At 40.7% G+C, this 14,488-nt stretch overlaps 1 protein-coding gene across 1 annotated transcript in view; it reads left to right on the forward strand.

Annotated features, from left to right (window-relative positions):
* The window catches only part of LOC122796643 (copine-3-like), a 1,386,610-nt gene that overhangs the window by 406,906 nt on the left and 965,216 nt on the right, over window positions 1–14,488 (forward strand). Inside the window, exon 4 of the mRNA XM_044065280.1 lies at window positions 12,684–12,758. Within this exon, the coding sequence (XP_043921215.1) occupies window positions 12,684–12,758 (75 nt within the window). The remainder of the gene's footprint in view (window positions 1–12,683; window positions 12,759–14,488) is intronic.

Below are 14,488 nucleotides of genomic sequence, written 5' to 3' on the forward strand. Positions count from 1 at the left end.
TCTGCTTTATGCTTACCCGCCTCTGCCCCTGATGTTGAAACTATTGCAGAAAGCCAGTCAGTTGGGGAGCAAGATGATCCTCATTGCCCCATTCTGGCCTCATCAGACGTGGTTCCCTTACCTATGGTCTCACCTGATTCATCCGCCCTGGATGCTGGATCCCCTTCCGGATCTCATTTCACAACCCCTGGGTCTTCCGACTCCGAACCTGGCCAACCTAAAGCTGACGGCTTGGTTGCTCCAGTTCCACTCCTGATAAGGACTCCCGGAATTTCATCACCAGTCAAAGCCATCCTAGTAGCAGCTCACAAGCCCTCCACCAGAAGTGTCTATCGGAGTAAATGGAAACGTTTTTCCATTTGGGTGGAGCACCGTCATTTAGATCCCTTTACAGCGCCGGTAGCATCGGTTCTAGATTTTCTAACTTCTCTCTTTCACCAGGGGGCTAGTTCTTCCACGGTCAAGGTGCAACTTGCAGCAATTTCACACTATCATGTAGGGCAGGAGTCAGGCCCGCTTATTACTTCCAAACTGTGTAAGACCTTCCTTAAGGGTACCTTCCTCCTCAGGCCCCCGGTCAAAGAGGTGGTACCCCCATGGGATTTATCCCTAGTTTTACAGGCCTTGACTAGCCCCCCTTTTGAGCCGGCAGCCACTGTTGATCTGAAATACCTCTCTTGGAAAACGGCCTTTTTGGTGGCCATAACTTCAGCCAAGAGGGTCTCGGAACTCCAGGCTCTCTGTGTCAAACCACCGTATTTGGTCTTCCACCCAGACAGAGTTCACCTCAGGATCAATCCGTCTTTTCTACCTAAATCTATTAATCTTCCCCAACTATCAAAACAAAGGAGAGTATAAGCTGCACTCTTTAGACGTGCACAGACAGCTACATTTTTATACTCCTCAAACTACTGGTCATAAGCAATCCGATCAGTTGTTTGTCTCCTTTGCCAAAAACAACTTCGGCAAATCGGTTTCTAAGGTTACCCTCTCCCAATGGATATCTAGTTGTATTCTCTTAGCATATCAGAGCTCGGGAAGGCCTGCACCTCAGGGAGTCCATGCTCATTCTACGAGGGCCGATGCTACATCGGCTGCTTTCAAAGCTAGAGTTTCTCTGGATGACATTTGTTCCGCAGCCACTTGGGCTTCATCTCATACCTTTATCAGCCACTACAAAGTAGATATTGTCTCCCGAGGTAGGGCGTCTTTTGGCTCTGCAGTGCTCCGGAATATCCTTCCATGAAGGCCACCCAAGATTTAGGTAGCTGGGGACTCTGTCCCAAAGGTTGCTGACAAATGAAGTTCCTACTTCAGATTAAGAAGTTATGTACTCACCATAACGTTCCATCTGAGTAGGTATCTTCATTTGTCTGCAACCTTCCCTCCCTCCTTCCCCCTGACCAAAATGATCATACTTGGGGTTCTTTAGATTAGTTCCCTCTGGGACACAGTATTAGCTGTGCTATGGGGCAAACTTGATCTGAGGTCAGTCAGGGTTGGCAGGGGATTATGGGTAAAGGGAGGAGCTAGGAGCTCTGATCTATGCTGTGATAGAAGTTGCCGGCTCGGATCCGAGATCGGATCCGTATCCCAAAGGTTGCAGACAAATGAAGATACCTACTCAGATGGAAAGTTATGGTGAGTACATAACTTCTTATTATCGACTCATCAGTGTAACTATCTCTCATCTCTTTCATGAAGGCCCCCCCCTAGGGATTTCAGTTCCTTAGGGTCCAAAAACCTAGTACACCTGTCATCTTTGGTATACTAGAGATCCATAAATGTGTGACTGATCCTCACATAAGTCTGATTACTTCTGTTGGTGGATCTATAACAGAACCCTTGGCTATGTATGTGGACTTTAAGTTAAAACCACTCCTGGGAAGGTTTCAAAGTGTTCTTGAAGACTGGTGGGAGTTTTTGGATAGGTTCCATTCATCAACATTTGATTCAGAGGGTATTCTGGTCACTGGTGATGTCAAGGACTTATTCATTGTAATTCCCCAGGATGTTGGCTTGGATTGGTTCAGAGGTTTCATCATAGATAATACCGGTCTTTCTTTGACAGAGATCAACAATGTCTGTTGATTCATAAATTAACCTGGTTCTGCATAACAATTTTGTTAAATTTGAAGAGGAATTCTTCAGCCAGTTTTTCGGGATCGCTGTGGGGGTGTCATACGTTCCCATATTTGCTAATTTGTCTTGTTACTGAGAACAGCAGTATATTCACTGTAGCAGGTTTGCCCCATTTCTTAAAGTTTATTATCATTTCCTGGATGATATTTTCATCCTGTGGCATGGCACCAGGAATATCTTGGAAGAATTATTTGCATTCAGCTACTGCATTTCTGAACATTACATTTCAGGTGGATGATGTATTATACCTTTTTTGGATATGAAAGTGGTGAAAAAATCATGTGGTTTTAGTTCAGAAATATACAGAAAACCTACCTATTCCAATGACTTTTTTTACATTTTTGTAATGCAGACAGTTTTAGCCAATAAAAGGTGAATTGTTAAGGGGCGATTTATGTGGTTATCTAGACTTTCCTCCAACAATGACAGTTTTTTGAGGAAGTGTCACATTTTCAAGGAGATGTTCCATGACATAGGCTATCCTTTGGAGTTATTGGATGACATGATGGGGTCCATCTGCAGCAACAGAAGAACCAGATTTGCCCCTATTTTACGTCCGTGTGTGCCTAAAAACTCAAGCTCAGAGGTGAATGGTTTTGCTAGATCAGTTATTCTACACCATTCCAATCAAGCAGTTAAGGTACAGTCAATCATGTACAGCAAATGGATCTTCCAGATGGACATTTGGCCTGAATTAGCCAGGTTGGGTATTCAGCTCCAGTTTGTTTTTAGTCATCTTCTAGCATACGTGTAAACCTGGAACATAAGTTGGCTGGTAATGGCAGATGTGGTCATATGTCCAAAGTGGTGATTGCAGCTTTTATTTATTCATACATGAGTGTGAATCTGGTCATCCAACAGTACCACTGGGTTTTACCCTGCCCTGACAACATTAACTGCAACATTTTTGGTGTTATCTACACAGCCACATTTAATTATTGTCCAGCATATTATTTTGAGAAGACCTAACATAAACTAACTTAGAGGAGAATGTAGGAACATCATTATTGCTTTAAGTCAATAAGGATATGATAAATGTCGTTTATAAATATTCTATTGTTTGTGACCATTTTATGAAGTTTTCTTTTTTATTTTGGATAAAGTTCCACTTGATATGGGGTGGGGATTGGGAAACAGACTCTGCTATGCAAGAATTTGCGCTTTCAGATTGTGCTAGATAGTGATTTTGCACTTGGGTTGAATGATTGTTTCCATTGCACCAGTCATCAGAAAATGACATAACAGGCTGACCTAATGATTGACAGCTTCTCCTCCCACCCAACTTCCTTTTTAAGTTTGATCTAGTCCTAGTAGGGATGTTTTTATTCTAAAGAAGTTCATATTTCTGGAAAAGGAAGCACTCAATAAATTGGTGCCTTTGATCCTTTGATAGTCTTGTGTCTTTTGTTGGTTATTGCCCTTTCCATGGAGCACTTCTTTTGGGAGTCATATGCAGTACACAAATGATGACCTCCAGACATGGCAGTTGCAACTTAGAAATGTATAAAACAGATGCATTTTGCCAGAGCACAAGCATCTTTCAAACAGCAGACATCTTTAATGCACAGGAAAATGGATTTGATAGGAGTAGCAACAGGTACTGCATAACAACATTTGTTGGGTAACAGCCATTAGTGCTGCAGCAGAAGGATACCATCAGTGCCTTACGTTTCATCTCCTCATGGACCAGCAGATTGTGGACTGCTACCTTGTGGACAAGGAAACCAAACATGACATAGTGAACTTTGTTGTCCACAGACAGAATTTAAAGTGTGAGGTGGACTGACCATCCCATTTGACAGAGATATGATTATCGTTAACCGTGTAAACTACAGGAACGTTTCTCTGACCTGCATGGGGCACATTATATCATAGCATCAGTCATGATTACCTTTCTCCATTTCTTCATCATCATGCTGCAAGCATGTGGAGCAGCATATCTAGTTCTCTAGGGTTACAGAGGAGAGAACCACCACATTTTAGGCAGTTTAGAGCATAGCCCATTTCCCTGAGGCTCTTTGAGCCACAGATTACACACACATTGCAGTCCAGACCCTATTTAGTCCACAGAGACTAAGGTACATCAGTAGGAAGGGCTTCTCCATCTTCAAATGCTAGGTAGTGTGTAATGCTCAGGGCATCATATGTAATGCTTTTGTGCTCCACTGTGGCAGTTCCCATGTTCTACATGTGGTACACATCGAACCTATACCAAATGTTCATGCAAGAGGAGTTATTTGCATGCATATCCGGGTTACACAGGGGAGTATACATACCATGCCAGCAAGGAGCAGGCTACATATAATGGTGTGACTACTTTGTGCGGCAGGTATTGTCATTTATGCCACAGAGATGTGGATGATGACACAGTCTACAACCCCAGATCATGGATGGCTTACAGTACAGCCCATGAAAAAGCATTAATGTCATGGAGTGCATGTTTGAACAAGTGTAGGGATGCTTCCACATTCTTGAGACATCAGGTCGGGTACAGTAATATGCACCAAAGACCTGCAACAGGATCTTTATCATGTGTGCCATTTGGCATAATATGGCACTGTGGAAATGGCTACCGCAGTAAAGAAACATCCCAGCAGTTCTCAGCATAGCAGTAGGACCAGTAGTTGAAGATCAGGCTCCAGAGGTTGGGGATAAACAGGCAGCAGTGATTTTGCATGCAAGATAGAGGCAGGTGACTGGCAAAAGGTTGGTGAATGGTCCACAACTATGGACCTTGACACAGACAATAGAGAATAAAATGATGCATACATTGTCACACTTGAGCTATCCAAGGCAGTGCATGGAATGGCCATGAAGTTTATCAGACTTAACATCACCCAAGCAGGTTAGGGGTTGAGTAGGACATAGTCATGATCACTTGCATTGGTGGTGATGGTGGTGGCGAGGAGACAGCAACGATGTTTTATGGGGTAGAGTCGAAGGAGTTGAGTTCAGTAACCATTTACTGTGCTTTCAGGCTGTGGTTAGTCAGGGATCACAGCCTTCTGTGGTGGAGTTGAGCTGACCTGCCATGAACATTAGTGATGTCCACTGTGGTAGCTTGCAGGCTTAGGGTGTGATGGGGAGTCCATGATAAAAAAGGCTTTGAAATAAGGATTGAGAGCATGTACTCTGATGAGGTGTCCCTTGTCAAGACCCTGTGGAGATTTGTTGTCCATGAATAGACCGCAGCCAGAAGCAGGCATGGCAGGTACTAAGTGTGCACATAGGAAATATTGAAGGGGGTAGAAACTGTGGGACCATTTGTGAGCATCTTGTTTAAGAGTATCCGATGTTGATTTTGAGGAGTGCCAGCACAAATATACATGAGACCACTAATGGCCAGGAGTGGCACTCTGTGTAGTCATGACTGACAGTGAAGGTGTTTCAGCAGCAACTTGTGTAGTGTGAGTAAGGTTGATATATGCCAAGCCACCTCATGTCTAGACCCTTCTACCACCATGGACTATGGATACACACCAGAGAGCAACTAACATATGTCTCATTGCAAAGGATAAGTCATAGTCCATCCACTATGGATGCTTTAATGAGACATATGGATATATTCTTGGCAAAGTCCTATGACTTATCCTTTGCACAGAACATTGTATCGATTTACCCTTTGCCACACATGGTGCATTAGCTCTATTATGTCTAACTGCAGCATTCATGTCCTGCAGCACTCTGTGTCACACCTGGTCCCGATATATCTTGCCCACCCTACTTTTGCCCAGGTTGTGTATGCTGTCTGTGTGTGCGTGCGTGTGCGTGGGGGGTTTGCATTAATACCTCTGTTTCCTGAGTGGTGAACTTTTCTAGCTTTAAGTCTATTGTGAGCCCATAATGTGCTTTGTATACCTGTGGGTTGCACATATCAATCAGTGGTGAGACTGGTAGGTTGTGGAAGTTATCTGCCTATGGCCGCGGGCTCCCTTCCACCAGTTCTGCAGCTGCAGGCTTGAGAACTGCTTTGCTGAATTCCCCCTGTATATTATACTTGAGCTGAAGTAGACTTCTTGCCACCATTCATACTTCTACCTGTTGGCCACATGTACTATATTACACACCCTGTTAACCCCCTTTATACCATATTGCCATGCCTACCCCTTTTTGTGGGGATTATTATGCCTCTTTGTGTCCTGTCCTTCTGTAGGTGACTAATGTCCACTGGATGGCCCACTGCCATATCTGAACATGACCATGCCTGTTATTGTGCTGAGTTCCCTCTCACACATACCAGGCATCAGTCTCCTTGTTACTGTAATCCACCACAGATGTTGATTGCAGTACTGGAGTATCTTACCAGGTGGATCTTCTTTCTTCAATATTTTTATATTCAGTTCCACAGAGTGATTGTGAAGTGTTGAGCTTTTCAGATCTGACGGTGAGTTTAGCTTCACCATCTCTGAAGGGCTGGTGGAACACAATGCTCTACCCCCCTAACTGTCATTAGCTGTGCTTGGCGTGGCTCTAAGAGAGTCTTGTTTACAGTATGCACGTTGCAGGTGTGGACTCATGGCACAGCAGCATTGGGCTGCAGTTGTTTGGTATCACTCTTCTGAAGTGCTATAGTGCACAGTACAGCTCTTATGAGTGTGTACCATTAACTCCCAGTGGGTATGGCTTGACCCTTTAAAAAATGACATTATCACCTTACAATTCTAACAAATTCTCATTGACAGAAGTCAAATATCAAAGCATTTGTAATTGCCGTTATGTATGCTTCAAGAGAAAATATTCCAATGCCTTGTATTTAGCATGGTTTTGGAGTTATTAATGGAAATATGAACAAGTAATATTTGAATCCTAGAGGAGCAGTAAGAGGTAACTACAGAAATGCCTGGAAGCGCACTTGGCTGTCATATCTGAATGTGCATCTGTGCATACAGGCTGCCGTTTTGCTCTTCAGGTGAACCAGTGTGAGTGGACATGGCTTCTTCAGACACTGTGGTCTGTAGTGCTCCAGAATAGTATGCCAGGGACAGCAAAATGTTCTTGTTTCTCCTGCACAAGAACTTTGCTGAGAGCCTGGTGAGGAGGTATGATGACCTCCTTGTGTAAGGTAAATACATGGCACAAGCTTGCTAGAATGAGTGATGCCACTGACATCACTTGTTGCATTGAATAGTGCCCACAATTGTACAGTGACCTGTAGAGACACCTGACTGCCCTGCTTCAGCAGTGGGTGGCAGAGGTTTTGAGGAAAGAGAAAGACAGGCTTGCTTTTTTTTAATTTCTTCCTCTTCATTTATCCATTATACTTGTGTACTGAGGCATGCGTACTTTCTTTTTTTCTTTCACAGCAGTCAAGGAGTGAGAGTTCAATGTGGCACAATGTCCCAGGATGCTGGGTGACTCTCAGCAGTGGGATGTGTGTAACATGTGTGGCACTGTACAAATGTGTTCTGTTTTTCTCATATAGCTGTAGGTACAGTTGTGGTCAAATTTGTGAAGTGGTAGCATTTACCTTAATCTGTGCTTACTGGTGCCTGTAAAGCAGATCACCACTGGGTACCAGATTTGCCTCTCAGCAGGAGAATGGAGGTCAAGTTGTTAAAGGTAACCTAGAAGGCTCACTGGGGATCTCCATGAACACTTTGCATGAGACGATGTAAACTTTTTTTAGACAGTGTCCTACATGGTCTCTTATCTCCTGGCCTCACTTATAGAGGTTGATAGTAGGATGCATGCCTTCTACCATAGACCCCAACCTTCGGCCACCAGTGCTTGTATCATGCCCATAACTCTCCCCATCACCAACTATCCTCCCTCTGTCTGTCCCCGACAGTCAACTGTTGTCCCCACCCTTTGTGTATATACTGCACCTGTGTTTGTCTGCATTTTATGTTTTTGTCTAAGCCACTACCTCTGTTCTCAATCTGTCATTTCCACAACCATTTCTTGCTACCATCCACATCCATCCTTCTTCATATATTGAAAATGGGACAGTCTGTCCCACAAAGAAAATTGCCCCCCCCCTAACCTGTCATACCTTATGGTTTCCCTTTTGTGCTTTCCTCTGTTTGCTGTTCTCTAGTTTCCTGCTTTCATTTCTCTTTCACTCCATTTGTATGATGAACCAGAGTTGAATTTTTCTGTGTTGTCCCTCATTGGGCTAGCTGGACAGCCTTGAGTAGTAACTTTGTGGCTCTTTAGTACATGTGTGAACTGTGTCACACTAGCATTCCTTGACTATGACATCTGCCATGCTAGTCATGTGCCCATCTGTAGAGCTTCTCGTCCTCTAAGCCAGCCTAATGTTGTTCTTCCTATAATGTGGCACCTCTGATTTACTCTGCAGTCCTTACCTTTGCATGCTCGAACTGTGCTTAACCCTTCTAAATATGTAATTAGCCTTAGGCCACATTGTGTTATAGGCTAGTTATCATTTTAGAGATTTGCACATGTATACAGCTCTTACATACATACATACAAACAAATGTTTCAAGCATGGGCATTAATGCCCTTCTAACTTGCCAATATACCAAAACACTTGTTCCCATAATAAATGTCCAGACTGTTCTTATAAATATCTAAACTAGTACTTGCTTTAATGTAATTTGGTAGTCTGTTCCAAGCATCAACTACTCTGTCAGAGAACCATTATATATTCACCTTTCAGTTTGTCTCCCAAATCTCATATGATTAGTTTTTGATGTGTTTATCAACATATTATTCTCTTGTGCCCAAGTGGTCAATTTAGTCAAATTACTTTGTAGATATGCCTTATCTGTAACACTTGTAATCAGTTTAGCCAACTTTAGATTGTCAGCATATAGACTGTAGAACACCTCAGATGAAAAAGTAAGGTCTGAAAGATACAGTCTAAACAAGTAAGGGCCTAGAACAGAGCCCTGTGGGACACCTTGACTGTAACCAAGGATTTCACCTGTCCAGTTGGTGTGTGATACTTGCCATGTCTTATTTGTAAGCCATGCAGCTATCCATCTTATCAACAGTACATCAATACCTAGTTGCACTAATTTATTGATCAGCGTTTTGTGTATGACCCTGTCATATGCTGAAGTTAAATCTATGTAAATCACATCATAGCACAATTTTTCATCCATAGCTGTTATATTGTTATAGAACGTCATGTTACAGGTGGTAATAGATCTGTTTTCAACATATGTATGCTGATTTATGGTTTCAAGCCCCAACCTATCCAGTTCTGACAATAATTTATCCAGTATTACCTTCTCCATTATTTTTCCACAACATGAAAGTAGACTTAAGGGTCTATATGATTCTGAGTTTGTCCTACTCCCCTTTCCCTTAAAGACAGGTTTAATAAGTGCATGTCTCCAATCTTGAGGAATCTCCCCATATTTATATGACCTAGTGAATAATAGATATAATGGTAGTGTAAGTCTTGCTGAAGTGTTCTCAGGTCATTGTTACTTATTCCGTCTCCTCCCTGCACTTTTTTTGGATCCAGTTTGCACAGTTCTTTTTCAATATAATCTAATTTGATTCCAGTATCTGGGGTTACCTGGATGTCACTAGGACAACTTACCATCCCTTTTGTGGAGCCAAACTGGTTTGCAAAAGTTTATAAATATATCTGTAATCTGTTGTCTGAGAACAAATTTTAGAATCTGCACACAGTTTATCAATTTGTGTATCTTGACTCCTTCCACATCTTGTGTATCTATAAAAAGGTTTCCTGTTATGCTCAATATCTTTATATAAATTTTCTTCAATTTTTTCTTGATCTTGTCTAACACTATGCTTAATCTGTTTGTCCAGCTTGTTTATTTCAGTTTTCAAAGTTGTAGTTCGACCTCTCTTCCATTTCTTATATTTTTTGTCTCTCAACTTAATAAGATAACTTGTTCTTATGGAAATATATCCCCCCCTGATGTTGCATGCCTAGATTGTTAAACATTTTTTTTTACTTTTTGCACTCAAACAATTCCTCTTTCAAAACTTTTCACATTCCATCTGCATTTTTTTCCAGTGAACATCTCACTCCAGTTAGTTTTATATAGTAACTGTGTTGCTTCCCTATAGTCTGTAATTAACCTTCGGTGCATTGGCTTAGATTTCAATTTGGCAGAATTATCTAGCAACAAATTAACCTTAATAACCACATGATCACTGCATATCAATGGTGGTAAAACTTGACATTACAGTAATTTCTTTGGGAACACAAACAGTATAGTCCGTCCCCTGGTAGTTTTTTTTTTTACAGTCTGAAGCATTTGTTGTTCCTGAATATACTCTCTGAATAGTTTCTTTACTAACGTTGTTGAATCAATATTATTCCAGTCTGTTTCTGGTAAATTTAAGTCCCCAGCTAATGTTATTCTTCCCTCCTGTGTTTCATGTAGGAAATGTATGACTTCCTCTAGGTCATCTGCACTTGACTTTAGTGGTCTATACACTCCAACAATTGTTATATGTCCCAGGGTTGTCTTTATTGTCACAGTTACACAGTCTATAGTATTGGTGTTATCACTGAACATGTAATATTCACAGGTCTCATAGCTATCTTTAATCCCCTATCATAACACCATAGACCACTAAAGTCAAGTGCAGATGACCTAGAGGAAGTCATACATTTCCTACATGAAACACAGGAGGGAAGAATAACACTAGCTGGGGACTTAAATTTACCAGAAACAGACTGGAATAATATTGATTCAACAACGTTAGTAAAGAAATTATTCAGAGAGTATTGTTCTTTAACCATGTTTCACAAACAATAACAACATCAGTTGCAAACTTGTAATAAAAAAAACTTTATTATTAATGCTAATAGCATTAACAACCATCCAGAGATGCATTAAATGTTGCTATCTGTGAACTGTTACATTTTTGACCTGGCAAAAATCCTGGCAAGTATTTGTCAAATATTGCAAAATATCTGCTGCAAAAATTCTCTTCCCTGATCTAGACAAATGCACACCATCCTGTCTGAACACGTGTGCCCAAAAGAAGGCTGGGAGCTCTACACATTTCCATTTTTTAAAATGGGACATTTTTCCATGTAGGTGTTTATCAAAAAAATCTTTTCATTCACAGTGACCTGACTGTCCTTTCTATATGTGGTTTGTGAAAAATATGTCCTAACACCAGTACAAGCTATATGATCTAGGAGGGCTGTCAGTTCCCGACTAATGGTCAGAGAATCTTTGTCGGTGACATCATTTGTACCAACATGAGTAAAAACAGATCCATATTTCCTTACATTAAGGCATTCCAAGGCTTGTTTCACATCTTTTATTTTTTGCTCCTGGCAAGCATAACACTACTCATTGTTCATTATCATCTCTGCAGATAGAAGTATCAGTTCCTCTAATAACTGAATCTTCAGTTACAAGAATATCTTTGCTGACCATCTCTGAAGAATCTTCAGCTTCTAATGCAGTCATTTCTGTTCTATCAATTGTTAAGAAGGATAGATCTTCATCACTATTAGTTTTATTAATTCCACTGTTTTCAGTGCGTATTAAATTCTCATCCAGCTAGGATTGTAAATCCACAGCTTGAGTTATGTAGTCAACATCTGTCTTTCTCTCTTTTTTTTCTTACAATAACGTTCTTCAATCCTTCCACGTTTAGTTTTGATTTCTTCCTTTTTACCTGCTCCTTGCCTCTTTTTTCCTACCTTTTCCATTGGAAAGGTGATGCCTTTTTCAGTAGACTGAAGGTTTTCTGATAGACAGATATCTTCATTCCCTGTCACCGTTGTGTTACATAACAAAGCAGAATCCTTTTTACTACGTATTCTCTTTCTTTTAAAGTCATTAGTCAGTTTCTTTTTCTTCCTTGTTATTTGTTGAGAACTTACTTTCTTTCTTTTTTGTTTCCTTCTAAACAAACTGGATCCTCAGGTTGCTGAGTACTTGCATCCACAATTCCGTAGTTCTCAGGAGCATCATCATGTTTCATAGCGGTTGAATGTTCTTTACAGAAAATAGATGCATCATTTCCTAAATCTGTTCTGTTTGTTCTATGCCTAACATTGCTTAGTTCATCAGTCCAGTCATTAATATATGATACAACAGTTCTCCAAGCCATGCCAGTTGCACATGTGCAATCATCAAGTCGAGATTTGCTTCTAACAGTGGTAAACAAATCATCCAACTTTTGTCACAAGGAACAAAGATCCACCAGTGTTATCAGCTGTTACCTTTAAATATGCATAGCATTTATTATACTGTACAAGATACTTGTGCATTAGCAAATCGTTAATTGCATACTCATTTAAGGAATCCATATTCAGCTATAAATTAATAAAATATTGCAAAGGAAAAAATTGCACAAAGTCAGTAGCGAAGAATTCAAAGGAACTTAAATCAACTTCTGTGACAAAAATGATACCAATATCCAACTAAATAATAAAATACAATAAAGTTGTTCTGAGCTCTTGTCTGTGAATCCCAGCCATTGGTTTAGGTCTAGAGTTTTGGTGAGTTATATTTTTGCATTTTCAGTTGCTGTGTTTCACTGTTTTGTCAAAATATGTACTTGTTTCCATAGAACTGAAGAAACAAAATACTCTAATTCTGATAGTTGTTATTTTTTTCCATTAGATTGTCTCTAGCAAGAAAGTGACCAGACCACTGATGCTGAAGAATAAGAAGCCTGCGGGGAAAGGAACAATAACGGTATGGAATCTAGAACACATGGCAGTGTATTACAGCTGTTTCCTTGCATTTTGAAGTGGTGCAATATAAATGCAACACAGTAATATCTGCTTGTGAAATTTAATAGTAACATACATTGTAAGTATATAATAGCAGCAGATATTCTACTGGTAATTAAGCATTTCTGGGGTAAGGCTTGATTTATAATAAAGTCATTGTTCAGCTAAAGTTGGAGGGAGGCTGAATTGTAGTCTTAGTGTGTAAAGAAAATTGGATGATACATATAACAAATATCTATTACTGCAGTGCACCTGCCTGGTCTTCTCAGTGAAAGACTGGTTCCTCCCTACTTATTTATCTTAAAAAGTTGTTTTTGGTAGCTGCTTTTGAGTTGCTGGTACTGTACAGTTGTGGTCAACACAATACTGTATACTGGTTTTGTAGTCTGCTTTCGTGTATAAATTCTAGGTGTAACTTTCTTTATTCTGGAAGAAGTAACTGTTCCATCTGCTCACCCAGCGTTCATAACCTCTTGCTGTGATGGACTAGCAGGGACATCAGAACCATTCATCCATATTCTTTTCTCCTATTTTTGCACATGGTATCACTTCAGCAGTGTCTTTTAGAGCCAAGGTTCACACCACCGGTTGGCTAGCCCTGCCACTGTTGTTCTTTCATACCACACACACTCACTCACTCACTCACTCACTTACTTTTATGGCCAATTTAGAATATCCAATCCACCTATTGCCTGTCTTTGGAGTGTGGGAGGAAACCGGAGCTCCCAGAGAAAACCCACACACACATACAGGGAGGACATGCAGACTGCACACAGAAGGCACTCCAGAAGAACCTCATGCTCTGAAGTGATAATGCTATCCGTTGTGCCACCCCAAACAGGAAGACCAGATAATGCATCCTAATTATTTGGATATCTACGTTGCATTAAGATTGTGTCTGGTGGGGGGGCAGAGTGGAGAAGTGGCAGTGGCTGAAATGTTGGGGGAATACAAGCTAGCTAACAAGAAAGAAAACAAACCCAGAAGCATAGAATGCATATTAAATTTGCAGTTTCTTTCTGCATTATGATCTGTATCCATTGATTTAAAAATATGCTACTTTCCACAGTTGCTTTCACTTTTGTACTGTAGACCCTTTGACGGAGAGGTGCAGGCAATCATGTTTGGGACATGTATTAGCTCACTTAGTGCCATCCTTGCACTAACCTACAATATCCTTATGAGAAACCAACCCCCACATACGTCACTTGCCAGTGTAAGTCTTTCTCTGCCTGTAGATCTGAGTAAGCCCAGCCCAATCCCAATGTGAAGGTGCTCAGTCCCCTTTCACCATACTTTCTAATCATCTTAAATCTTTTTATTTCAAATGTAGGCACCTTATTTTTCTCCAGCAATTTTATTTAACCTAATTATTTTCCTACACCCACCTTATCCTACCCATACTCTGATACCTCTCCTTAGATTTTACTGGCAGCTAGTTTGCAGTTTAGGCTAACGGTAAGCTCCTTTTTGAACAACTGTAGTAAATGAACTTAAGCCTGATCTAAGCTCTGTTCTGTAAAGAAGAAGTATATCTGTATCGGTATCTGATGAAGTCTACAGCGCTGAAATCAGTTTAGTAGACAAAAGCTCTTATAATTTATTTTAGTGTCTCAATAAAGTTTACTAATAGATTATCAAAGCTGTTTTTTTCCAGTTTTATAACCATGTTTGGCTCACTGCTTAGTGTTA

This window comes from Protopterus annectens, chromosome 3.part0 (assembly GCF_019279795.1).
Source record: "Protopterus annectens isolate FY-2018-M chromosome 3.part0, PAN1.0, whole genome shotgun sequence".
Classification (NCBI taxonomy): domain Eukaryota; kingdom Metazoa; phylum Chordata; order Ceratodontiformes; family Protopteridae; genus Protopterus; species Protopterus annectens.